A 25,434-nucleotide genomic window follows, 5' to 3' on the forward strand; every position below is an offset into this window, starting at 1 on the left:
CGCAGCACCAAGCGAAAGAGCCGCCGTGAACCTGGATGTCGTAGCCATCTTTGTTTATTTGGACAGTGTTGCCAGCACATGCAAGGGATTCTGGAGATGCCAATTCTTTTTACACCCAACGGCACATTAATAGTTTGGAGCAATGAAAGGTTGGCGTCATGTCACATTCTATATATTTTATTGGAGGCCACCTTTGCTGACCTATTAAACGACGCGCTTCAGGGTGACATGACCCATTCTAGTCCATTAGAATCAAGACGCATAAACCAACCCAACAGGTGTTGTCCGCTCAAAAGTTGTTATGCGCACAGAAGGGTATTCGTACGATTTTTTTACACGACTGGTTACAAGAGGGCTCATTCGATGATTATTCGTGACGTTCATGAGGTGCATTTTATTTAAAAGCATCACGCTTGTTCCAGCATTCCAGGTGATTTTCGTACCAATGGTAGGACGTGATATAATCCGTCATATGTTTTTATGTCACCTTATTGACGTCCCGCTTCGTATTATTGACATGATTTCCGTGCGTCGTAAGCATACACTCGCTCACACAGTAAGATGCAAGGTGAGCAATATCATGGGCACAAACACTACGTCACTTCGACTTAGCGCTGAATTGAAACTATGAGCAATATAATAGAATTAAGGATGAGGCTAATAGCACGGAAGACGACAACGAATTGTACAACAGCAACAAGTTTTGATTATTAGAGACCTTTAGGCGTTTTGGCGGACACCAAAACACCAGATGTGGCGGACAACACCTTTCTATTTGTTGCCACCCAATAGAATGTGATGATTAGTATGAAAATTCAGGCTATTGCGCCCTTAGAGAAACGCCGCCGATCAGACATTAAGCACAAGTTCACAGCGCAGCATTAATGTTACTGCCTTCCAGAGCAGCGCACGCCCAATACAATTATGCACTAAAGCTGCTCAATGCACTTTGTGATGACAAATTAGAGCGCGTCACAAAGATGAAAGCACGCGCCATCCTTGGCTATTACTTGTGGCCTCTGGCCAATCGGCAGCAACAACACGTTCCATCGCTTACCCAAATCACCTCGAGCGGCGCAGATAGACATAACTATGTTCGTAAGACTGCTGCCACCCTATCTTAGAAATTCATTCTTACGTTGGCAGCTGCGACGGCTGTCTAGGTTTTCCGAATCGACTTGCGCTTACAAGTGGCGCAAGTACTGAAGTTCGTGCCTGTGCTACCATTAAATATATGCCTTTTGCCGACTACAGCGCTCGTCTTTGCAGCGGCAGGCATCGCAAGCTTGCTGATCTTACGAGGGGTTCTGGCTTTATGAATACGCTTTTTTCGTAAGATTTCTCTTACACCAAAATTGGTTCGGAAGTTCGCTTAGTAAATTCTGCTCCATATCCGCTTGTCCCTTCCTCCGGCATGCATGACAGTTGACCTGAACAATCTCTCGTCATAACCTCCCCGTCTTCTTTAACCTCTGCCTCTTGGAAAACCTTGTGAACGACATGTTGCCGTTCGAAATGCTTACCATACTCCCCGACTATAAGAACTAACCAGCCCTGTCGTGGTGCGCCGAAAGGCTTCCGCTACAGTATCAAGATGTATTCATGGTAGAAAAAAGTTCGGCGTGATAACACGGACACAAGAAGACGGAGAGGACAACACAAACGCCAACCATCAATTGAAAAGTCGCACAGTGGCGGAAAATATGGTAGACACAACACTTAAATGCAAGCTCAGGAGAGGCAGTGCTAACCGTCAATCAGGGACACGCGCGCGCGGGCCTATACGCGAAGCATAACTATTTAGGCATGATATTTCATCATTGTGTAAGATAATGAAAGTCTGGCTAACGCACGCACTTCCGCTATTAATGATATGCCACGTCTGAACCATGCTTCTTCGTTCTTATGCCTGAATAAAACTATACTGTCCTCAAATTTTGGAACGCATTTACGATCGCGACAGTGCAACGAAAGGTTGGACGGTGTTCCTTCGGTTAACAACCTTTTATGCTAAAGAAAAAAAAAGAATGAAAGGTCGTTAACCTACATATTAATGCATATTTAGTGCGTACACGCCACTTTTGACGTGATGAGTTCTGGCGGTTTTGTGACGTCGCGTGACAGACAGGCGAAGTGGGCGCCTCCTAAAAAATTTTGACCAGTAGTCGACGGCTAACGGCGAAGAAAAGGCGTGCAATCAGAAACAATTATGAATTATTTTTTGACCTAATCAGGCATAATCAGCGTGTACACGTCTTATCACATGGGGAGTTGTCGCGGTTTTCGTGACGTCGCGTGACAAACAGGTGAAGTAGGGGTGGCCCGATAACATTTTTTACCAATCGTCAAGGGCTAGTAGCATAAATTGAATAGAAACAGAGTGCGAGACCTTTACGTTATAGCTCCCCATGTCTTGTCTTATTTGGAGTTTTCGTTTTGTCCGATCTGATGTAGTACAACGTGAACGTACGCTCTTTGACCTTTCGGGTTATATGCACGAAGGGTGCATGCACTTAATTTAGTCACGTAACTCGCCACCAGAAGGCCTACACATCAAAGTGAACTGGCAGAATGCCAAATTTCCGGCTGAGAAACGCGCTACAAAGCCTCAGTACCGCATAATGCGAGCCCTGAACAGCGGACTTTTTTTTTTCTTCTTTGTTTTTTTTTTTTAGCAGAATAATGACAAGATAGCTGCGGCAAAAGCGACGACCTAGGGCGCGTTTGCGCAACAGCTTTGAAAATTTCTGCAGGAGACCTGGGGCCATATTCGCAAAAACTTTTGCGCTAGAATTTGTAAGCACAAATCCCAGCCAATCCTTACGCTGGACATGTTATTAGTGAAGGTGAACGGCCAATGACAAACAGCACTTGCAAACGAAAAGCATAGTGAATTCGGTCCCTGTTACCCCTGTACGGGAGGAGGAGGAGGAGGAAGGAGGAGGAGGAGGAGGAGGAGGAGGAGGAGAGAAAGAGAGAAGGCAGGAATGTTAACCAAAAATGCGTCTGGTTGGCTACCCTACGCTGGGGGACGGGAAAGAGGGAATAGAAAGATGAGATTACCTCTCCACGGGAATAGCTAACGCGCGCTTAGACCACTGCATGGTTTTAACCTTGTGTCACAAGCGGGACACACAAGACAAAATGCAAGCCACTGGTTCGTGATATGCACGTTTCTTGGTCCGCCTTGCTCGCGAATGGTTCCACATTCTTTGCTAGGAGCTGGAGAACACCGTGATGGTCACGTACTATACATGTAGCAGTGTCATGCGGCGCAACCGCCTGCACCTTAACGATAAGAAGAAATGGTTGCCCGGTCATGGAGCTAACTTGTTGGGACGGTTGAGCAAAGGAGGCACAACAGCCAGGTTCTGCAGCTGAGGGTCAATAGCGCGGCATGTGCCGCGCACTCGGCGTCATGGTCAGTCGGGTTGTTTACTCTAAGATGGTGGGCACAATTCGAAAGTTAGCGTCGCGCGCGGTAAACGTAAGGTTCGCGCAGCAACGACCGGTTGAAGAGAGGTTGAATAACACGACCCAAGGCCAACCGGGCCGCGCGCCCCAGGGCAACAACCGGCGGACACAGTACGTCCACGGCGACCACAAGTCGTGCGCACGCGCGCGCCCTTCCCGCGCGCTTCACTGCTCCAGTGTGAAAATCCGGTTCGCACGAGCTCGCCTTATAAACCGCACCCGCTTCATTACGATGCGGCCCCCGACGCTGTAGTACGTTCGCCAGGCAAAAGGCGGCCGCGACGGCAGCAGCGTCGGTATTTCTTATCGCCGCGTTCTCCTGCACTTTCTCTCTGGTCTGGTCCGTAGCTGCCGACCGGAGAGAGATCGAGGGGCGAGAGCGCGTGGTCGGCGCAGTTACCTCGGACGGCGAGACCTGCCTGGAGGGCCCTCCTCTTTGACTAAACGCTCTCCGCCACACTGCAGGCAAGGATGAAGTGGGCCACCTCCTTGGGCCTGTTCCTGACCCTGCTGGTCGTCGGAACAAACTCCGGTGAGTGGGCGACGCTGCTCAGAGCAACACTGTGGGGAAGGAATTCCTGAGCAGGCACAGTGTAGGCTAGCCTGCAAAGGTTAAGCGAGCGCGTAGGCAGCGGCGACAGGCAGAAAACCACCACCGCTTACGTGACTGAAAAGCAAAGCAGCGGCCGCAGCTCAAGTGCGCTGAATTGGCGGGCTTTAACCATGCCGATTCAGTTTTTTTCTTCTTTTCCTTCCGCAGTACGTTTATCTGCTACGAGGAAGACGCGTACATTGTTTGTAAAAGGCTCTTCGTGAATTCACCGAGGTAGAACGCTCTTCCAGTTTGCGAACAGCTGTTCTGCCGTTGCCGCTTTAAACACTCGCTCTCCTTCCTGTTAGACCGGTCAGCAAGTGTTTGTTCGCCTTGCCCTCCATTTGCGTTTGCTGCGAAGCACTCTTGTCGTTCACTGTGGTTGCAGCACCGACGCAACAGTTCAGTCGTTCAGATCAAGCGAGACCGCCTATTTATGTGCCAGAGATGCACTGCTTCGATAAAATAAGGGCCGTCAGTGCAATTGTAAACCAGCGCAGGTACATTATTAGCGTGTAGTTCTGTGGACATTCATTTTGGTATTTTCCTGCGGACCCACTGGAGCATCGAGCACGCTCCAGAGTAGGTCTCGAGAGAGCACGTGCCGCTATCGCTGGCCCCGAGGACGGCACAAGCCTTCGCCAGAGCACTTTTAGAGAAGTTCCGAGTTCCCCTCTTCACTGGCAAACAGCTAACGCGCTACAGTTCATTTACATGACTAACAGCTAATAGCGGGAACAGAACTCAGGCCACCGTGACTCAGACCTTACGCGTGCCCGTGTAGCACATAGTGAACGGCCCACAGACCTCTTCGTACTATACGGCTGCAGTCAGAGAGATTTCAGCCTCTTGCTGGGTCAACCTGTACTAGTCCCGCAAGAGGTGTGCGAGGATGGCCTCGCAGGTGCGGTAGAGGATTCCTCGCACGAGCACGTGGTTTTGTCATCGCTCTCCTCTCTGCAATTATTGCAGAGAGGAGAGCAACGACAAAGCCTCGCGTTCGTGCAAGCCTGCCATTCACGCCAACTCTGGACGCGATTTATCAAAAGTTCCTAGGCAAGAGCATTCGCGGTCATCTCTCACACTCATTGTCGTGTCCGAGATAGTCGCGTCTCAGGCGTTACGCTCGCTGGTGGTGTTCTTATATACGCGTGTAGAGGCCTTTCAGAGAACTCGAAACAATTATCATCCAAGCTACCACCACAGCAGCAGCTCGACACGGTCCGAACTGCCCGCGAGCGCCTTGGCCTGAACAGTTTGAGCGATAGATGCAACCTGACTGCATGTAGCAACGGCAATGCGCAAACCAATGCCCTTGGTCTGTGGTCGACTGAAGTCATTCCACCGCCACGCACGGTGGCGTCCGGTTAACGCGCATTTGCAATACCAAACACAACTGTTGCAGTTTTTAAGTTGACTGTATATAACGTCGCACGTTGGACAGTACTGCAGCCCGCCAGGGCTACCGAAGAGGTGGGCACGGGCTAACGTGGAATGCGAGGAAACAGCGAGTGGGGCTGAAAGAAGGGAGGAGGAAGAAAGAGAAAGACAGAAGGCAGGGAGGTTAACTAGAATAACGTCCGATTGGCTACCCTACACCGGGGGAACGGGAAAGGGGAACACAAAGATGACAGGCATAGAGAGGAGGGAAGGAAAGAAGGAAATTAGAGGTGAATTCGCTGACGCGTGTGGTATCGCAATATTAGTCAAAGACGTTCACACAAGCCCGTAATCCTCAAGAAGCACAAAAGTGCCTTAACCGCTTTGTCGGCCGACGAGCGATGGGGGCGGTGTTCCAGCAGCACTTGCACGGAAAGCGGCCGATTGTCCAGTGAAAGGCCGATTGCGTGCATCAAAACGTCGCTCGACGCATTCAGCTTTTGGCGTCACGGTCTGGCCTCTAGTCATGTGTGCTGAAACCACCAAGCAGGGCCGACGACTCGACCAACTTAGTTTTTTTTTTGTTGTTGTTGTTGTTGTTTTTTTTTAATAGCGCCAGTGGCACAGCGTGCTACATGGAGCCCAAACTCAGCTTGAGCCTTTTGCACCCAGGCCCATAACGTCCACAAGTATTGGGTCTGCTGTTTGTAAGAAACCACTATTCATTTAACGAAGCTTCAATAAGGGCCAAAAAACTTCATAAACTTCATAAATAAGGAACCATGACGCCATCGTGCACTTGAAGCTCGCCTTGACGTAGTTTTGACCAAGAAGCCATTAAATGACGACATAATTATCTGCCGCACACCGGAGCGAACGAGGCTTTATATAATAATTAGTGGATCGATCGATAGCTACCTATACTTAAAATCGACACAAAAATATTGGTGTTAGCACTCATGTAAAAGCTTAAGTGAGATGTCACCTTTAGGTGGCTCAAGATACTACTCGTACTAGTGGGCAAAAAAAGGAATTAAAGGAAAAGTCCAAAGACAGACGCACATATAACATTAAGGCTTGTCCACTCTTTGCGGTAGCACCCAACTAGTACTCAAGCAGTCATGACAATTTTGAACTAAAGGTCGCACATTCACCTTTCATTGTAGATGTCCGAGTTATAGTTAGACATGCAATATCACCTGCTGCTTTTTCACAAAGTAAAAGAGATGCAGAAGCTATGTGGGATAAAATTATGAGGGTTTTTTCCTAAGGTGGTACCATACAGTTTCTGAGAAGGGCAGACCATTACGGAAGTAGTGTCACAAAGGCACACATTATTCAAACATAAGCGTATGGGAAAGAACTACAAAAATGTGACCGTTCACAATAGAACCAATGACACCCAAATATAGCCTTTAGGAATTCTTGCCGAGGTAATCACCTTTATTTACCAGGGGTAACATCGCTCAAGAGCACCAAGAAAGAAAGGGGAACGAAACTATAGCGCCAGGAAATAATAACCCTGCCTGTATAACAGAACATGAAACGATGCCATAAAACTGCACACTTCTGTAGAAATTGACTGCCTGCTGTTTGTTACAATGACGACTGTCTACGATTAATAAAGATAGACGATTCGAAACAAAATGGTTACTTTTTTCTGGCCAAGATTCATAACAGCGGCCGACATCAGAAAGCGTGCGATAACTGTGAATACGCTTTTTATCTAAAATTCAGTTACTAACTTCGGTTATTCACCGTAAGGCATATGTCACAAACGTTTCGAAATACGCGTCCCCACACTTGCAGCGAAATGCATCGCCTGCCCACTACCCCACTCATTATTTCCGTTGAAAGCATTGCTTACGCACTTCGGGACGAAACTAGATAGAACACCCAATGTACTTTGTCGCACATTTGGGTGACGATAATCTCGGAAGTGGCGTTGGTCTCACAATTCCTACCAAGTGGACACTCTTTGAGCATCGACCGGCTTCAATTCCGCAATTTAAAGTAATTATTATATAGCTCAACAAATTCAGTTAATTCAAGAGGTGATTTTTGCATATGCTTATGTCAGCCGCTGCTATTTTATAAATCTTGAACATCAAAACTGATCATTTTGTCTCAATTCCCTTATTTTCAGTAACTGCAGGTATTCCAGTTTCAATTAGTTCATTCAATATCAGCAGTGCGAAAAATTGCCCACATGATTATGCACCCGCCGTGGTTGCTTAGTGGCTGTGGTGTTGGGCTGCTAAGCACGAGGTCGCGGGATCAAATTCCGGCCACGGCGGTCGCATTTCGATGGGGGCGAAATGTGGAAACACCCGTGTACTTAGATTTAGGTGTACGTTAAAGAACCTCAGGTTGTCCAAATTATTCCGAGGTCCCCCAGTACGGCGAGCCTCATAATCAGATGGTGGTTTTGACACGTAAAATACCATAATTTAATGATTAAATGCAATTGGGGTCCGAAAATTAAGAACTACAATAATTGTTATTTATAATAACTGACCAAAATTACGGATTTATATGACTGAATGAAACTTCATTTAACATTCAGCTGCTTGAAACGTTTCACGAGTAAGGCATTTGGCTGCGGAAGAGCTATATATGCAGGTGCGCAGAGCAAGTGAATACGATCGTATACTCGCAAGTAATGAATATCAAGCGGTATAGAACCTTTACACTGCAGCTTCAGTAGCAGTTGAAACGAAACCTCTTTGTTCGTGTTGCAGCGACGACAACGACGAGCGCGCCCACGGCTCCTACAGAGGATGGCGGCCGGAGAGTGGTCTGCTACTGGAACAGCTGGTCCTACTACAGGAAGGGCAAAGGAAAGAGCCTCGTGCAGAAGCTCGACACACGGCCATGCACGCACGTCGTCTACAACACGGTTGGTATTCGTGGCGCCGAGGTCGTCTCGGCTGACCCTTGGAACGACTACTCGGACAGTGGAGGAAACGGTGAGTCTTTTTCACTGCGTTCGACAGGAGGGCACCATGCAGGCCACGATGTCGTGTACCTCTCTTTACCGCGTAGATAATTGTGCAATAAATGTTACGCGCTCTTGTTTGCTGGAGTTTCAGAGCCCAAGTAATTTCCCGTCCCGTAACAAAATAACGCTATGTCGCAGCGTTTAATTTATCGCGAGAGTAGTGCCATGAGCATGCCTTGATTCTCTCATAAAGCGAGTGCACCTGCTGTCGCTAATGTGATTAGTTTGTGATGTACGATGGTGGCATAATAGAAGCGACCAAGGAAGATGAACGCCACAAGTAGCCCACGGTGAACGAGGAGCCCGCGGGAAAGCAGGAAGGCGTTTTTCTTTTACAGCGAAGCTGTTTATGCGGACCTTGTGCCGTTGTTGTTGGACTTCGCTAAAAAGGGGTCACGTGACCTAGCGGGAGATGAGAGGAAAAGAAGAGCTCAACAGGGGGAAAGGGGTTGGAGTGACCCCTTTCCCGTTGTGAGAATGCTGTGAGAGGGTGCAGATGAAAATGAGAACGGCGAAGGGGGTTGACATAAGTCGCGCCGTCCAATACTCGCGTTGGAGGTGGAGAGCGTGAGGCGCGCCAACCAATGGCGGTGTAGGAAAAAAAGTTGGTCAACGGAGGAGTGGGGTGTGAGAGGAGTTCGCGTTAGCGTTGGTTGTATATACGGAGCTTTGGTCAAGGAGTCTTGTTTGGGAACGTCGCAGAAAAAAAAGCGTGAGGAACGCTTTAGGAACGCCGTCGCCCGTGGACGCCGACGCGTCCCATCCCCCGCAAGTAGCGCCGCTCGGGCCATCCAGGCAGCCGCGAATGCAACTACGGCTAGGACGCTCGCTCCCATTCCAGCCGGCCTGACGCGGCAGGCCGTACCTTTTTTTTAAGCATGGTCACCACGCGAAGCACGCAAAAGCGAAAATGAGGTGAAAGAATGGTGAAACAAAACATTTGCAATATAGACTGCTTGCGAAGTTTTACTTGCATGGTATAACACTCGGTGTAACACAGCTTCGCTGTTCGACCACCTTCACGGAATGGAAGGGGTGGTGATTTTTTTTTTCTGTATATGATAGCATTCTACAGATCAAAACTGGGCCGTCAGTGGTATTGTATAACCGGGTTTGTAACGCTGGCCGGTGACGGAGGCAGTGCAACCAAAAACGTGAGTTAGATACCAGTGCGCGATACGCGTTTTCGAAAGAGTATCAATGCGATAGCATTAATCATACCAAAACTTGACACAGGTGCGTGAAAGGAGCGGCAGCGCTTGCGCGACATGCAAGCTGGGTCGCGCAATTCTCTCCCCTACACTTCGTTGAACGGAGGTGGTTGTGATAAAGCGATATCTGTGGTTCTCAAGGGTATACGCATACGAACCGCCGATATGCATGTGTGCGTGGCCAAACAGCGATATATATGGTCAGTGTGTAATATGAATTCGATAACGATAGCTGTATCATATTGACGCAAGACAAAAACCGTCTTTAAATAACGCGCGCAGGTTCGTGCGCCCTCCAAGAGGACAACGGCGTATTAGTGAGACGAAGACGAAGACGTAATGGCACGTGTATTCGCCGCACGTACTCGGATATATGTGACCGTTGTCAGAAGAAGAGGAAGTGAAGCGCCGCTCGAGGAAAAGAGGGCTTCTTGATCTCCTGCTTGGAACGCTGCAGTTATCTAATTTATTTACTTGCCGGGCACAAGTTAGCAGCCCCCAATAAATAGTTATCTTAGAACTCTTTGAATCATTCGTTACAATATATATGTTACCTATAGCGATAGCTGTCGTGTATGTTAATCGTGTTTCTGGGGCTTTACGTGCCAGAACCACGACATGATTATGAGGTATGCCGTAGTGGGGGACTGCGGGTTAATTAATCGTATTTAAGAGCAACAGATAAAAAGCAGTTGTGTTGCTTTGTGTCGGTTGACGATGGGTGATATTACACACTCGTAGACCGCAGAAGGTAGACAGGCAGCAGTACACCGTGTCATGAAACAGATAACCATATAGTACAAGTCATTCATTCCAACTTGATTGACAGTTGATTTATTTTTTTCTAACTTAGCCTCATATCGAAATGTTGCCATTTGCTAACAAGAGCAGGGCAAATTGGTGCCGTCCTATTCTCCATGTTGTTGTTCGGCGTTACCATGTCCTTCTCACACCTTTAGTTTCTACCACACCGGCTTTCACCGTCAATTCCATATCTGCATCGGCTACAGCAGCTCATCAGGCGGGCGTTCTGCATCAGACATTTTGGGCCTGCTCTTTTGCATAAAAAAAAACAATTTGCGGCGTAGCCTCTAAGCCGCGTGAACAAAATGCTGCAGTTCCGTTTTCGCAATAATTTGTGTTTTGATGCCAGTCAGAAAGCTATGTGTTTCCCATTCCACTGACTCTCAGGCAACTTGCGGCGATTCGCCAACCTGAAGAAGCGCAACGGTGTGCCCAAGCTGCTCGTGGCGGTGGGCGGCCAGAGCCTCGGCTCGGTGCCCTTCAGCAAGGTAGCCCTGTCCGAGAAGCACCGCAAAGAATTCGCCGAGAGCGGCGTCGCCTTCTGCCGCGAGCACCGGGTCAACGGCCTCGTCATCACATGGCACTACCCAGCCAGCGGGGGCGGCCGGCCTCAGGACAAGGAGAACTTCGTGCTCCTGCTCAGGGTACATCCACAAAGCGGTCCATTACAGACTATGCCGTTACATTACAGACAGACGCCCATTAGAGACTTGTGTCCTTGTGTCCAAACAGGAGCACTTACCGAAAAGTACACATGAGTAAGTGTCACAGCTGTCCCCGATTTGTCGTCGGCGCGAAGTCGATCGACGGGGTAGACAAGCTGGTTGGTCGTTCCGTACTCAAGCGAACACAGTGAAGAGAGTCAGAGTCGGGAGTAAACAAAAAAACAAGACATTTATCGGCTGATAAATATACACAAATTAATAAAATAAAATACACTAGACAAACTAACACAATTGAACTTAATATAACACAATGATGAAGACAAATAAATACGAGCAATTAAAAGTAGATATAAAAATGAAACAGTGCGAGGATCAAATACACAAGAATATACTAAACACTAAAGCAAAGTTCAATAGAAGTCAAAGTTCAAAAGAAAACAAATGGTGTCATACGCTTGGCCGGGCAGCAGCAGCAAGTCCATAGACCGTGAAGTCGTTGCACAGAGCTTTCCCGAAGAAGGCTGGCGGTCCGATCTTGTCGAGGTTGATGCGAATTGCTGGGCTGGGTTTCCCGGGAGTCTAGATCCGACGACTTCCCTCAAGCAGGTAGAGCTAACTTGAGGCGGACTACCGAGTACTTCGTTGCAGACGCTGGTTTGACGTCTCCTACGTCAACTAGTTACTTGGAGTTCCGACGCGGCTAGGCGGCCCAGGCGATACTGGACGGCGCTAGCTCCTTGACTACTTCTCCGCAGATTACAGGATCAGCTTCTAGACTAATCAGCAGGGCCCAAAACCTGCGCTTAGATAGCCTCTCCTTTCCCTAGTTCCCTATGTAGGGAAACTGACGCTATGTAGAGTTCTCCGAATTCAGGGCTCTTTGCTCCCAACAATCTTGGCCGCGTCCCTTTCACCATGGACGAAGAACCGCAGATTCTCCTCTCTCCCAATGTCAAGGGCCAAGGTGGAACCCGGCATACCACGCAGACGTACACGCACACTTCTGGGTTCGTAATCGGCGTGTCGCGTCTGGAATCGAGATGGCAGCCCGAGCGGCCACGACGCTTTTGACGCCCGTAATTCGGCGTGTCGATGTCGAATAAATTATACGCTGCACAGTCAGGAGCCCACGTTTTTGACGCTCGTAATTCGGCGTGTCGTTAATCAGCGTCCAAACCATTCGAAAATATGCGGCTCCGTGACAGTAAGAAACGTCCAAAACAACGCAATTCCGGCATTTAAAAAAGGCGCCCGTCGTCGCTACGGCCGCCTAACTCCGCACCGCCATTTTTATAACTCAGCCGCGGCACTCGCCGACTAGGAACCAAAATGGCGCGGCCACTTTGGTTCCCCGTCGGCGATCATGGTCTTCATCAAAAAGTGACATTACCAAAAGACGGAGTCGCGCGCGTATGTATCTGAAGAGAAAACAGCCAGACTTCCGCTGTGCCGACCGGGCCCTCAAAAAATATCAGTTTTGTGGGAAGCTGGTGCCATTTAATAGCGCAGCATTCCCACTCAAATGATAAAACGACTGCCACTCGTCTGTGTTACTCAGTAGACGAAAGGGAATCCCTGGACGAGTGAGACTGGTCACTGGATTATTTTGAAGGAAACGTCTCGACGAGTGAGACTCGTCCTTGGCACGGAAAGGGTTAATACAGTCACCATCATGAACAGCCCGCACGCTACATCATGATAGTCCGCACGCTACGTAAGGACTGCCTTCTGATTGTGAATAACGTTCTTTTCTTTTCTTTTTTAAAGCAGATATTGCGAGTGCTGCGCTGAATTGGCTATGTGACAACGTTTAACTGATACATATAATACATATCAAACATTATGCATTATGGCAAGCCTCCATTTAAATAAAACGCTAGTTAACTGACTTAATCATCGGAATTAGGGCATATATGCTTATATTGCATATCTATTCCACAAATTTCATGCAAAGCGAACCAAAGCCGAGCTGCTTGTATTTTAAGCCTCGAGGCGGCAAGTAATCGGCGAAAGCTTTCACTATTACAGTGCATGATAAATAGTTGTGAGATTTTCATTTCACTATTACAGTGAATGATAAATAGTTGTGAGATTTTCGTTCAAATCTTTATTTTCATTATTACGGCACTTTGTTACCGTCAAAGCGCTTTTAATTGAGCGATGACCTCAAAAGGAATATTAAGTTGTATCATTATAAACTACGTTTCTGCAATGGCAAGGAACCACTCTTACCGTGAAAGGAGGCTAGGTAAGCCAGAAAAGATGAAGAAACGAAATACGGGTTGGCGACGCCGCCCCGAACATCCCGCACCACCTCGCCGTGACGTCAGGGATTTTGACAGCATCTACGCTCGGCTCTAGCTAATTGGTTATCGGTGAAGGACTACACTGCATTCCAGAGGAACTTATAACTCAACCTAGCAAGTTTAGAAAACTTTTCCGGCGCCAGAACGGCTCAAACACAATACTTCGCAATTCGTGAAGTATTGCTGACGTATTCGTGACGTGCTGGCGAAGAGGTTCCGGCGCGAATTCAAAAAAGTTCGGCCTCTTTTTTTTTTTTTTTTTTTTGCCACAAGTAATTAACCCTTTTCAGCCAAACGAACGAAATATGTTTGGAAGAAGATCTCTACCGGTCTGGACGGGTTTAGTCAGTGTCCCTTGAAGGATTCGCGTCGAACCGCAGTTCGCTGCATTACGGCAATGACGAGGCTTCATCAGCGCCACGCTGCGAGCCGTTCACAGGCCATGAAGGAAGGCGAGCAAGGCCCCAATTTTTCTGATGATGCGAATATGTGCGTCATTTAAGGAACTTTAAAATGCCGCATATTGGTGCAAAAAAATGAAAGCTGTGGAACCCGAATACAATGCTAAAATTAAACGTGGCGTGCCGAAATCCGAGCACCACATATTATATGCGGGATTTTTCCGTAGGCCACAAACTCAGTAAACGAACTTAGTTTATGAAAATGCGTGAACTAGTTAACCGATTATTGCGGCTTCTGAATGTTACGTGGGCCTCTCCATGTAAACAAGCATCATAAAAAAAGTACGCCCTACGACAGTTTTCTAAAAGAACAGCTTTCTATTTATATTTCTCAAGCCCATGCTTAATAAAATATATCACTGTAAGTTACGCCATACTAGAACTGTCCAATTTAGTGATGGACGAACATTAATTTCGCTCCTTTTCAATTTGCAGGAAATGAAGACAGCATTCAACAAAGCAAGGCTTCAACTTGGAGTCGACCTTTCGGTCGCTAGAGAAATCGTCACCAACGGTTACAACCTGCCAGAGATAGCAAAGTAAGTGTTACATCATAATAATATTTGTTACGCATATATACTACACTGCCGCCGGCCCGGAAAAAAAGAGAGGAGACGTGCGACTGAAACTTCTGAATGTGCACCACCGATTCAATGCATCCGTCCATGAACGCTGAAACTTCAGTGGATGTGTACGCTCAGGCTGCGCTGAGATGCCAAATTACACTGTCCCAATAAGCAATGTGCACATTGCGATCCACTGTTATAAAAGGAACACACGAACGTCGAGCACATGCGAATTATGCCCCCCCCCCCCCCCCCACCTCTGCCAAGTATATAACAGCCGGCCTGTTAGATAATAGAGCGCTCTTGGAAGAAAAGATCCTTGGGCCATGGCCTATGCATTCTTGCATGCAAAATGCCACAAAAGCCCTTTTGCAATTCGTGACGGGTACTGGATTGTACGAACGCTTGTGACAGCGAAGATTCCTCTGCAAATGACTCTCCGAATGACTGACTCTATTATTTTAAAGACGATAGTCTTTCTTGAGCTACCTAACGCGAAAAACTTTGTCCGTCTGTCTGTCTGTCACTCGGTTCAACCGCCCGGCCAAAACCAACCAAGCTACTAGCACTGGTGGCACGGGGTCATACACGTCAACATTATATAGCGCAAAGGAAACCTCAGGCCTATTTGAGGCAAATTGTATGTACATAACCGTGATCTGCAACGTTCATTTAATTAAGAATACACATTGGACTGGTTTTTACGTTAGTAAATGAAAAATGAACGCGTTAGAAATGGTGTCGAAGAGACGCTACGCGTTAAAAACGAGCCGACTGAAGCCGCGGCTCTGTTGCCGCATAGAGAAAGGAATTCAACAAGAGGGGACACTCCCATAGGGCCCAGCGGCCGAATTGACTGCAGCGTGCCAAGCGGTCGGTGTCGATCACTTACATCACTTCCGGTTTCGGTTTTGGGCGCGCGTATTTTGAACGCAAGCTAGCACGCCGGCAGCGCCCCCCCCCCCCCCCTTTTTCCTTTTTTTTTTTTTTTGCTCTTCGTGCAGAATCGGTTTATTATTTAGTAAAAATGATTGCGAACGATCTCGTAAAGTCCCATCGAATCTGTGCCACGTGCAATTTCACAAAGTAGACGCAAGACCTTTTGTTCAATGAGGAAATATTTCTTTTGCTCTATATAAAAGCTCGTTCCGCGCTTTTTGTGCGTTCATCCAACGTTGTGACACCAGCAGATAAGGCAGTAGTTCCTGTATGAAGCTCCACCGGACGGCACCAGCTGAAAAATAAAGTAAATTACAAGCATGTTACATTTGCAAACAAGTAACAGCATGTTACAAGCATGAGTCATTTTGGTATTTAGACATAGGAATACTGCGTGTAGAGGCGAAAAGTGCGAAAGCGGTGAATGGGCGGCCTTACAAAAAGCAATTCGCTTTTACATACATGGCGTAGAAAATACCCGACTCATCCCAAACATATATGAAAACATCTGATTTCCAAGCGTTCCCCCATTTTTGGGAATTATTTCCTGCACTTTGGCAGCACAATTACACAAGCGACTTGGCGTTTCCAAAACTTGGCCTCGGGCGACGCGACGGTACGCTACATACATAGAGACGGACGCAACAGGCACTCAAGACAAATGCGTGGGCGCAATGCCTTTTTTCAGTCCTTTAGAAGACGTAATTTTCGAATTACAAGTTTCTGATATGTTCGTCGTTCGCGCGTTCTGCCGGCGCCAGCAGAACACCCCGTGTTATCACTCATGGCAATCGGCCATAGCGTTTTCAACAGGCGTGAGTACCGAAAGAAGGTATATGTTGTTGCGGAGCCACAAAAAACGTCACGGACTTGTCCCTCTAAGATTCATTACACGCCAAACTTTATCACCACGGCCGAGCTGCTTATCGCTAACTGCGTCACAGCGCGCTGTGCGGCCAGCGTGCCTCAAAAGTACCCCAGAAAGTAACGAAATTACTTTTCAGTAATGCCTGGCGTCAGAAAAAGCGGCACAAACATCTCCTAGCAAGATGAACTAGACTACACACCACGGCTGAGTTCTCGCTAACTGCGACACGGCGCCCTGTGCGGCCAGTGTGGCTCAAAAACCGAAATAAGTTACAATAGTCCCATAGGATGCGTCGGAAACATGTCTCAGCACGATTCATTAACTCAAATTAACTGCGCCAGGATGGCCGAGCTGTTTTTCGCTAACTGCGTCTTAAGTGTCGGTCCCGTGCCGTAAGCCTAATTGCGTCGTAGACTGTGAAACAAGATTTCTCACCTTGCCGTAGTCCAATAGTGCAGTGGTGTCTTGTCCCAGTGCAGAAGGAACGCAAGAATATCCCGAGAGCCCAATAAACCAGGTTACACTTAAAAAAAAAAAAAAAAAAAAAAGGAGACAGACGGGTCGCCGCGCGCGAGCGCTCAAACGCGCGCGCAGCCATCCTCGCTGGCTTCGGGGGAGTGTCTGGCGGATGACGCATGTAACTGGCGCGTCACTGACCTGTGGCTAGGTAAGGCAAGGAAAATAAGTCGCAAAGCTTAAGTTCATTTATACGCAAAACGTTTTAGTTTTCGCGGGAAAGAATTAAAAAAATAAATAAATGCCTGTAAACTTAAGTTCACTTTCTTTTTTTTTCGATGCTCGCGGCAGCTAACGTTCGGTGTCAAAAGTATAGCGTGACGTATGGTGACGTGTTTCCTGTTGCCAGTTTTTGCCGAGTGTCCCCTCTTGTTGAATTTCTTTCTCTATGGTTGCCGGCTTTAAGCCAACACTAATAAAGGGTACCAACAGATGGCGCGAGAGCAAGGTGAACGCGGGAAATTTGAATTGAATTCAGCAAAACCTCAATTGCATCCATCATGGGAGGAATGAAAGAGGAGGGGAAGAGCGTGAGGGGTTGGAGGAGGTGAGAAGAGAGGGTGTTACGTATTAGGGGCGGCAGAAGACTATCGTCTTTCGACGTCATTCGCAGCGAAGCAAGCAGATATGCGGCCAATTTTTATTTCCTCTCCTTATCTATTCTTCCGCTTTGTCCCTCCCCCAAGTGTAGGGGAGCCAACCGGGCACGTCCTTGGTTAACCTCCTTACCGTTCCCTCTTCTTTCTCTCTCTCTCTTTACAGCTGATTACTTGTGGTTAGTGGCCCTAGCACCTTTCGACATACCCCTGCAGCACAGTGACATAGCTTTAGCAGGCATCGCAACTAGAGCGCCAGCAAAGTGAGAGCCGCACATTTAAAGTGTTCCCTTTTCCTCTTTTTCTTTCTTTTTTTATACTTATTTTTTCTCTCTCACCTATCGCATCCCTTCACCCCTTTCCCGGTACATGGTAGCCAACCGGAGATAATCTCTGGTTTACTTCCCTGTCTTTCCTTTACCTTTCTCTCTCTCTCTCTCTTGAACAATGGGCCGCAATGCACGAATGTTTGCTTTTGTTATGTCGTCTTATCTGGAAACAAAGCGCCCCCATTCTGCCCAAATGTAAGAATTTTCACAAACTTAACGTTACCGCATTTTTATTAATATTTGGTTTGCACACATAAGAGCGATCCCAGAGGGGACAAAGGAAAGTATAGCTATAGCTTGCAACAGCCACCGAGACACAACACCTGCTGGTTCTACAATTAAACAGATACATTGAAAATTAATAGTGGATAAAGAATAGGAGAGAGAATTTAAAAAAGGTGAATATAAGAAAATAAATTGAGTAAATAAAAAGTTACAGCAAGATTTACATTTGTTTAAAGATTATTGTTTTCCCACTCCTGTCTTGGCCCTGATTTGGACCGACAGTATTTGTAAATAAATAAACATAAATAAATAAATAAATAAATAAATAAATAAATAAATAAATAATAATAAATAAATAAATAAATATCAATATTTATATTGTCAAAACATTTATTTCATGGTAGTCTTTACGTATAGATCGAGTTTCACGGTGACTTTCGAAACTTTCGTTCGACATCAAGCGCGATGTTTGCAACCTACGAGAACCTATAAACTTCAGGATTCTGATACAATGACCTTTGGCCTTCGCGTTTACGACAGGAACGTGGACTTCATGACCGTCAACGCTTTCGACTACTGGGGAGCCTGGTCAGGCCAAACTGGTCCCGTCGCCCCCTTGCACGGCTTGTCTGAAAATGACTACACCACCGCCAGCGTGGTAAGATATTCGACTATGCTCGCCAACACCATCTTAATCTTCCAAGCGGCCCTTTTCAACAGCTCGATGTTACCCTAAAAACTAAGATTTATGACGCGGAGCAGTCTACACAGTGTTGGATTAAGAAATGGTAGGTGCGGTTATGTTAGCTACAGCCTTGGGCGCCAACCCCTGATACTAGGGATAGCAGGAACCCATTTATCGAGACATGGGGGAGAGGGCCACCCAAGCCGATAAAATTAGTTTGATCCACCTAGTATCGTTGCTTCAAACGATACATATACCTACCAATCTAAATCAAGCCACTATGTAGTGCTGTTTCTCCGGCGGCTCATGTGCTACGAATAGCTGTGTATAGTCATCATCAAAAGCTTACGGACTGCGGGACCTGAGAAAAAGTTCAATATTTCCGTAGCCTGGGCACGCAGCCGGGTATTCGGATTTCCAGCCTGTACTAGTGCACGAGAACAACGGTGGCTACGGTTCACAAACTGCTCGGAAATTCAGCGTTTTCACAGATCCCGTGGTCCCTAACCTTCCGACGTCGATTGTATGTGCGTTCGAAAGCCTTCCCTTTCATTGTGACATCGCGCACTAACAGGGAAGGCAACTGAAGGCGTGGATATAAACACAGTATTTCTCCATCGTCCGTTTTTCTGCCCACTGTTTCACTGCGAACAACTTGCACGAAATTCGATACTTATACGTATAAAGACCCTTTGAAGTAGAATACCATTTGCAGTATACCCTTTGCCGTAGAACAAGTATCCAATCTTTTGAGACGCCTGCGCCCTTCAAGCAGCGTTGCCCGTTGCAGGCGTACAGCATCAACAGCTACCTGAAGACAGGCGTGCAGAGATCAAAGATCGTGCTGGCCATCACTACACTGGGTCGCACCTGGACGCTGAACGACACCACCAACGTCGGCTACGGCGCCTTCACCACGGAAGGCGGCCAGGCGGGCAACTATACCCAGACGTCTGGCGCTCTCGGCTACAACGAGGTGAGCGGAGCATTGCGTGGCTCGCGGGTGGTTCTACGCGGGTGCAGTGTGGAATGTGAATACGGTTGGCGCACGACACATTGCGCAATCAGCGCAAAGACGCAAATGCTAAAGATGCGCTTCCTGTTGTTCGTTCGTTCGCGCTGCACCAACCAGTCGAAACACCAATTAATCGGCCTGCCTGTCAGTCCGAATCCTGCCGGTCAGAATACGGTCATATGAATATTTTCCGACATGATCGTTAACATTTTAAAGTTGCGGCCGGAGTAGTTTGACATTAGCTTCACCCAGCAGATGTGCCAGAACATTCTCTTTTTTTTTCTCTCCCTCTCTCAAAGAGTCACTGCAGAAAACAAACGCATCGCAGAACGTGTAGCAAGATTCCCGCGCATGAAAGGACAATTATGAAGCGTAACTCATCATGCATTCGGAGGAATAGTTGGAGAGATGAAATAAACTGTAAGATTAGCGCAGGGAAAGTAAATCAGCCGTGCGGTCGTTATGCCTCGTCGCCTCAGATCGGTACGCGCAGTTTACGCACTTTCGAATTTCGAAAGTATCCTGCAGCATAAAGCAGTCCAACCCGCGTCTTAATCTCGGTGGTATACCACCGCGTGTATGGGGACCACGAAATTTCCAACACCCATTACGTGCGACGCTGTACCTTTACAGATCTGCGAATCAATGAAGAAGGATAAATGGGTTGTGAACTACGACAAAGGTCTGAAGGCCTCCTATGCGGTGCTTCTGCCGACGTGGATCAGCTACGAGGATCCTCAAAGCGCCAAAGACAAGGTAAGATATTGTGGGCCGCGCGTTCTGTTGATAAACCAGTGCGCGATGTCTATCGACGAGCATGCCATGACGTTTCTGCCAAATGCACTTGACAAAAATGTCAATCCGCAACTGTGTGAAGTTCAAATAACGTTGAGGAACTGTACCAGCCCACGAGTTCCTTTCGTCACGCCTGCTTCCGCCGGTTAGGTCAATCGGCGCGCACCATTCGTAGAGTACATTCGTACAAAAACAAAATGTTTTTGAGTAAAAATAATTAGTATTATAATTAGAAATCGGTTTCCTGAACTACCCACAAGTGAAAACTTGCTCCAGCTCATCAATAAAAGCCACTACGGGCTTCGCATTAACTTTTACGCGCTTATATCAGAGTTGGTACGTGTCAAATTGAGCGTATTAAAGAGAGATATATATTTATTATGAGAGAAAAGCTGAGTGGTCGGCCTGAATCAATGTTCTGCCCTGCTACTCGGCATTGGGGGAAGGGGAATGGGTGTAGAAAGAATAGAGATGATGTTGATAGCAGGATGAAGATGGTGGTGAAAAACTTGCACAGTCCAAGACTTCGGCCAACAACTGGTGCAATTATTTTTATTGTTATTTTTTTTCTCTGACAGCAGCTAAAAGCTTGAAACAGGGTTTGCTGCGTCCATCTGCCTTTCTCGCTACGCCACCATCAGGCCACCTCCTCACCTACCTCCTCATACTCATCTTCCCCTCTATAGCGCACCTAGCTTACTTGGAATGTAATTAGCATGGTGCCCTTACCAAGATGCATGTGTCCATCGGATGATCATTCCTCCTCAGGTGACAACTTTTATGTTAAAGTTACATTCGCCAGCCTTTCTTGGTAAAACGTGGTTAGAGAACACGACTTGTCTTGCGCCTTGGCCGACAAATTGCCCTTTGTGTCCGCGTGTTGAAATAATTCATCAATGTTTCGTAAACTCTAGAGCTGCGACCCCTGTGAACCCTGTGACCCACCATGTGACACATTTATGTTACTTGGCCTGCACAGCCTTTGGGGCCAGTAGAGTGTGCCATAAAATCAAATTAATTCAATTCTGGGGTTATTTTACTTGCCAAAACCGCGATCCGATTATGAGGTAGGCCATAGATGAGGGACTCCGAATTAATTCTGACCACCCGGGGTTCTTTAACGTGCTTCTAAATCTAAGTACAAGGGCGGTATTTTTTTTTTCGTTTTTTTTTTCGCCCCATCGAAATGGGCCAGGATCGAAGCCGCGACCTCGAGCTCAACAGCGCAAAGAAATAGCCACTCAGCTACCGCCGAGGGTAGTGTGTGACAGGCACGCTCAAACACCGTGAGACACTATAGATCATTCTTTCTGCTTTTTCTATGTTCGTAGCGTGTATGCAGTTCAAGAACCTACGCCGGACTGGATATTCTTATTGGACGCTTGTAACACAGCACCTGTGTTGTGTCCTTTCTTCTGTCCTCGTCTTTTGCGCTATGCAGTCATGTCGATATTGAATCACCAACTCGCCCAAGCTTCAACTTTATCACGTTGTATATGCCTGCCAGGCTGAATTCTGAGTGCGTCAACGCACTCAGAATTCACTCAGCTTCGGGCTACAGTCGGATTGATTCGAATTTCTCCCCATGTTTTCCAATAAATTAAGTTTACTCTAAAATTGCTTAGAGTAAACTTAATTTCTTGGAAAACATGGGGGGAAATTCTAATCCACCCGATTGTAGCCCAAAGCTACTAAGGAAACCCCATACGGATTTCTCAGAAAGAAAACTTCGCAACTGAAAAAAAAAGTCACAGGCCTGCGCGGCACACGCAGCACAGTCACAGCGTAAGCTGGTGGAGCGGCTCGAGAGTAGTTCCAATTTGGGCACCACGCACAACTTGGGTCTTCGAGGCAATTTGTTCGCCTCGTTTTGACGAGAAAGATCTGAACAGTCCGCCCGGCGTCGACGGCGAGCTGCAGCTTGTAATGCTCTCTGCACAGCAGCCTGCTGAGCCCGATCAAGCCTTACAACTGCAACTTACATGTCGGGCACGCTGCGTTTGCAGGCACCTTAACTAGATGGCGCCACCATACTGGCGAGGCTGAGGATCGCGTTTTTTTTTTTATTGCGCGCCTCGTCTGAATCGCATCTCGTCGTCTGCGCCTGCGCACGCTGCGTTTGCAGGTGACTTATCTAGATGGTGTCACCATACTGACGGAGGCTCGGGTCGTCTGCCCCTGCGTGCTTGCCTTATAGAGCATTTTTCCGCTGCCCGATAGCAAGCGCTTGCGTGGCTCAGTCAATTAATAGAAACAAGCTTCTGTGGCTCACTGGTAGAGTATCTGGCTCCCACGCAGCGGGCGCGAGTTCGATCCCGGCGGGAATCGGGTACTTTCACATTTCCGCCGATAGTGGTTACGGCGCCGTACACCGTCGCCGGCGGCATCATCGCGAACCAAAACGGCTATTGGAATGAGCCCATAACAGCTTACGCTGTAAAATTCGTCCTGGTCCAGGGATGAGAACCCGGGACCACCGCCTATCCCGGGCGGTCGCTCTACCGTCTGAGCTAACCAGGCGGCTAGCAGATCGCACAGCGATGGCTATTTAATGGACAACAGGAATTGTTAGATTTTGACGTTGGAAACTATTGTTCTAGGTAAGGCATAGCAATAAGGTTGGTCCAACGGCATTTTTTTTTCTTTCCTGCGTGGCGCACTCCGTGACGGTATTGCACGTTCTACTCTGGTACATTTGCAGGCAGTGCGTCTTACGCAGCGGCATTTGTGCGTGTGTGTACCTGGAAGCGGGGCTCCTCCGAGAGGAACGGCGCGCTCCCTTCTTTTTGAAACTTAAGCTGTTTTCGCCCCGCGCAGCCATTAGCTACTTTGCAGACACGACTGCTACCGCGTGATCTACGCGCCGCGCTTGTCCATTTGCAATGCCCAAATGTGATGAGGAGCCTTTTTAAGTTCTTACCACAGGCATGCGGCAGACTTGGTCGCCCAATTCCCACTAGTGAAACACGTTCACCATGCGAGAATTGGCGTTGTAACATGTTTTTATTATTATTATCTCGCTCTCTATGCTCGCAATTTTCTTATGGAGAGACCTGATAGCACGACCATTCCTTTTACAGGCTGCATTCGCACGCGAGAAGCAGCTGGGAGGAATCGCCATCGTCACCTTGGATACGGACGACTTTGGCGGAAACTGTGGAGATCCCTTTCCTATCCTCCACGCCGCCGCCAAAGAGTTTCTAGGCACTGAAGATGAAAGCGCCTAGAGAAAGAGAGACAGCTAGGACCACGCATAAAACTGAAGCAGTTCTGAATTGACGCATCAGATAAGGCCCGAATGAAGATCCAGCAATAAACTGCAGTTAATTCTGGCAGCCATTACAAAATTCGGTACAAGCACCCTCACGATGGGAATGCAGTGTCAAACAAAGCGTTGTTGCTTTGTTTGATCAGACAATCATATGCTGCAACAATGAGCGACCACAAAACTGCTTCAGCTTTATTATGGTCCACCAGCCGAAAGCCTTCTGCATGACACATGAACTTCATATGAGAATGCTTCATTAAGCCATGAAAGTACAAGCCTATTTGTTTTCTTCATTTAACTAGGCAGCTTTGCAGTCATACGTTGTAAACCAAAGTGATAGGCCTGTAGAAATACTGGAGAAAGCAATAAACACTCATCATATGTGGTTTACATCTTTCATGGGTGAAGTTATTCCGTGTGCATATCAAAATACTTTTCCAAGTGCTAAAATTTCTCGTACGAGAACCGATGCCAGACCACTATCTGAAACAGGTTGCTGTCCAGCAGCGCACATATATGGTACAATTCATACCTTTTAGATACACATAACTGCATTGATTTTCTTGTAACAGCACAACGTTAAAATTGTAGGGTTTAACGTCATGAAACTTCACAATGGGTTATGAGGGACGCCGTAGTGGAGGACTCCGGATTACAGTTTGACCACCTAGTATTCTTCGACATACACCAAAGTACACGAGCTCCTCTCCTCCAAAATGCGGCCCCCGCTAAATGACAATATCGTCAGCTAGCGACTTCCGGTTCGAGGGTTAGCGCTTCTGTTGCTCCGTTCAGCCTTGTCAGCAGTTTCTACAGTCCGATTTCCCGCTGTTCGCAAAGAAAACACGCTTCAGCAACATGATTATGGTTGGCTGCTCGGCATTAGGGTGCGCGAACTCTTCCGTGAAAGGAAAAAAAACTTCTTTTTTTTTCCATGGAATGAAGCGCACAAACGTAAATGGGCAGTTGCCGTCAAACGAGCGACCGTGAACGGCGAGCTGTGGGTACCGAACGTAGGAGCCAGAATATGTGAATATCATTTCGTCACAGGCAAGTGTTTTGGCGAATAACTTCGTCTACTAACGTTCTAGTACAAATACCCCCTTTTTAACAATCAGTTAAATACACACAGGCGCACCCAGCAAGGATCCTCAGCACATTGATTATGTGCCGTCTTCATTCCGGCACAACGAAAAGGCAACTGAGGCTGCACGAAAGAGGGAGGAGAGGTAACCTCAAAATAATTCGTGCACTTTTCAGATACTTAAATCAGTGCTTTCTCTCAGCAGATATACACGACATGCATCTCTTGAGAAAACAACGGGAGATTGCGAAGGCACAGCAGCCGGCGACATGGCGCGCGCTGGGCACCGCTTCAGACAAAACAGCGGTCGAAGCGATCAACTGCACCGTTTGTTATGGGAAGCGTTACAAACAGCCACTTATTAGGTTGACTTACCACTTACTAAAAAGTACTTCTTAAGTTAACGAACGTTTATTTGCGCTTGATAAACGTTATATGCATGACTATTTGACGCGACACAACCACGTTAGGGCATGAAATGCCTGCCACCTAAAAATACACGAGTCTAAGAGAGAGAGAGTAGATTTTAATGAAGAGAAGGGAGGAGAGGTCGGCCTGGAGAGCGTGTCTCTAGCCTGCTACTCCTCACTGGGGTAAGGCAGTGTTGCCAACCGTAGGGTAATTACCCTACTTGTGGGGTATTTTCGAAAATTT

The 25,434-nt window shown here is 47.4% G+C and overlaps 1 protein-coding gene across 1 annotated transcript; it reads left to right on the forward strand.

The window, feature by feature from the left end:
- Positions 1-3,736: 3,736 nt before the first annotated feature.
- LOC119456509 (probable chitinase 10) lies at positions 3,737-24,328 on the forward strand. The gene is made up of 8 exons (XM_037721376.2): positions 3,737-4,006; positions 8,188-8,415; positions 10,850-11,106; positions 14,330-14,433; positions 18,474-18,591; positions 19,409-19,594; positions 20,267-20,389; positions 23,509-24,328. The coding sequence occupies exons 1-8, from the start codon at positions 3,946-3,948 to the stop codon at positions 23,653-23,655; spliced, it is 1,224 nt and encodes a 407-aa protein (XP_037577304.1). The 5' UTR covers positions 3,737-3,945; the 3' UTR covers positions 23,656-24,328.
- The last annotated feature ends 1,106 nt before the right edge of the window (positions 24,329-25,434 follow it).

This window comes from Dermacentor silvarum, chromosome 1, assembly GCF_013339745.2.
Source record: "Dermacentor silvarum isolate Dsil-2018 chromosome 1, BIME_Dsil_1.4, whole genome shotgun sequence".
NCBI lineage: Eukaryota > Metazoa > Arthropoda > Arachnida > Ixodida > Ixodidae > Dermacentor > Dermacentor silvarum.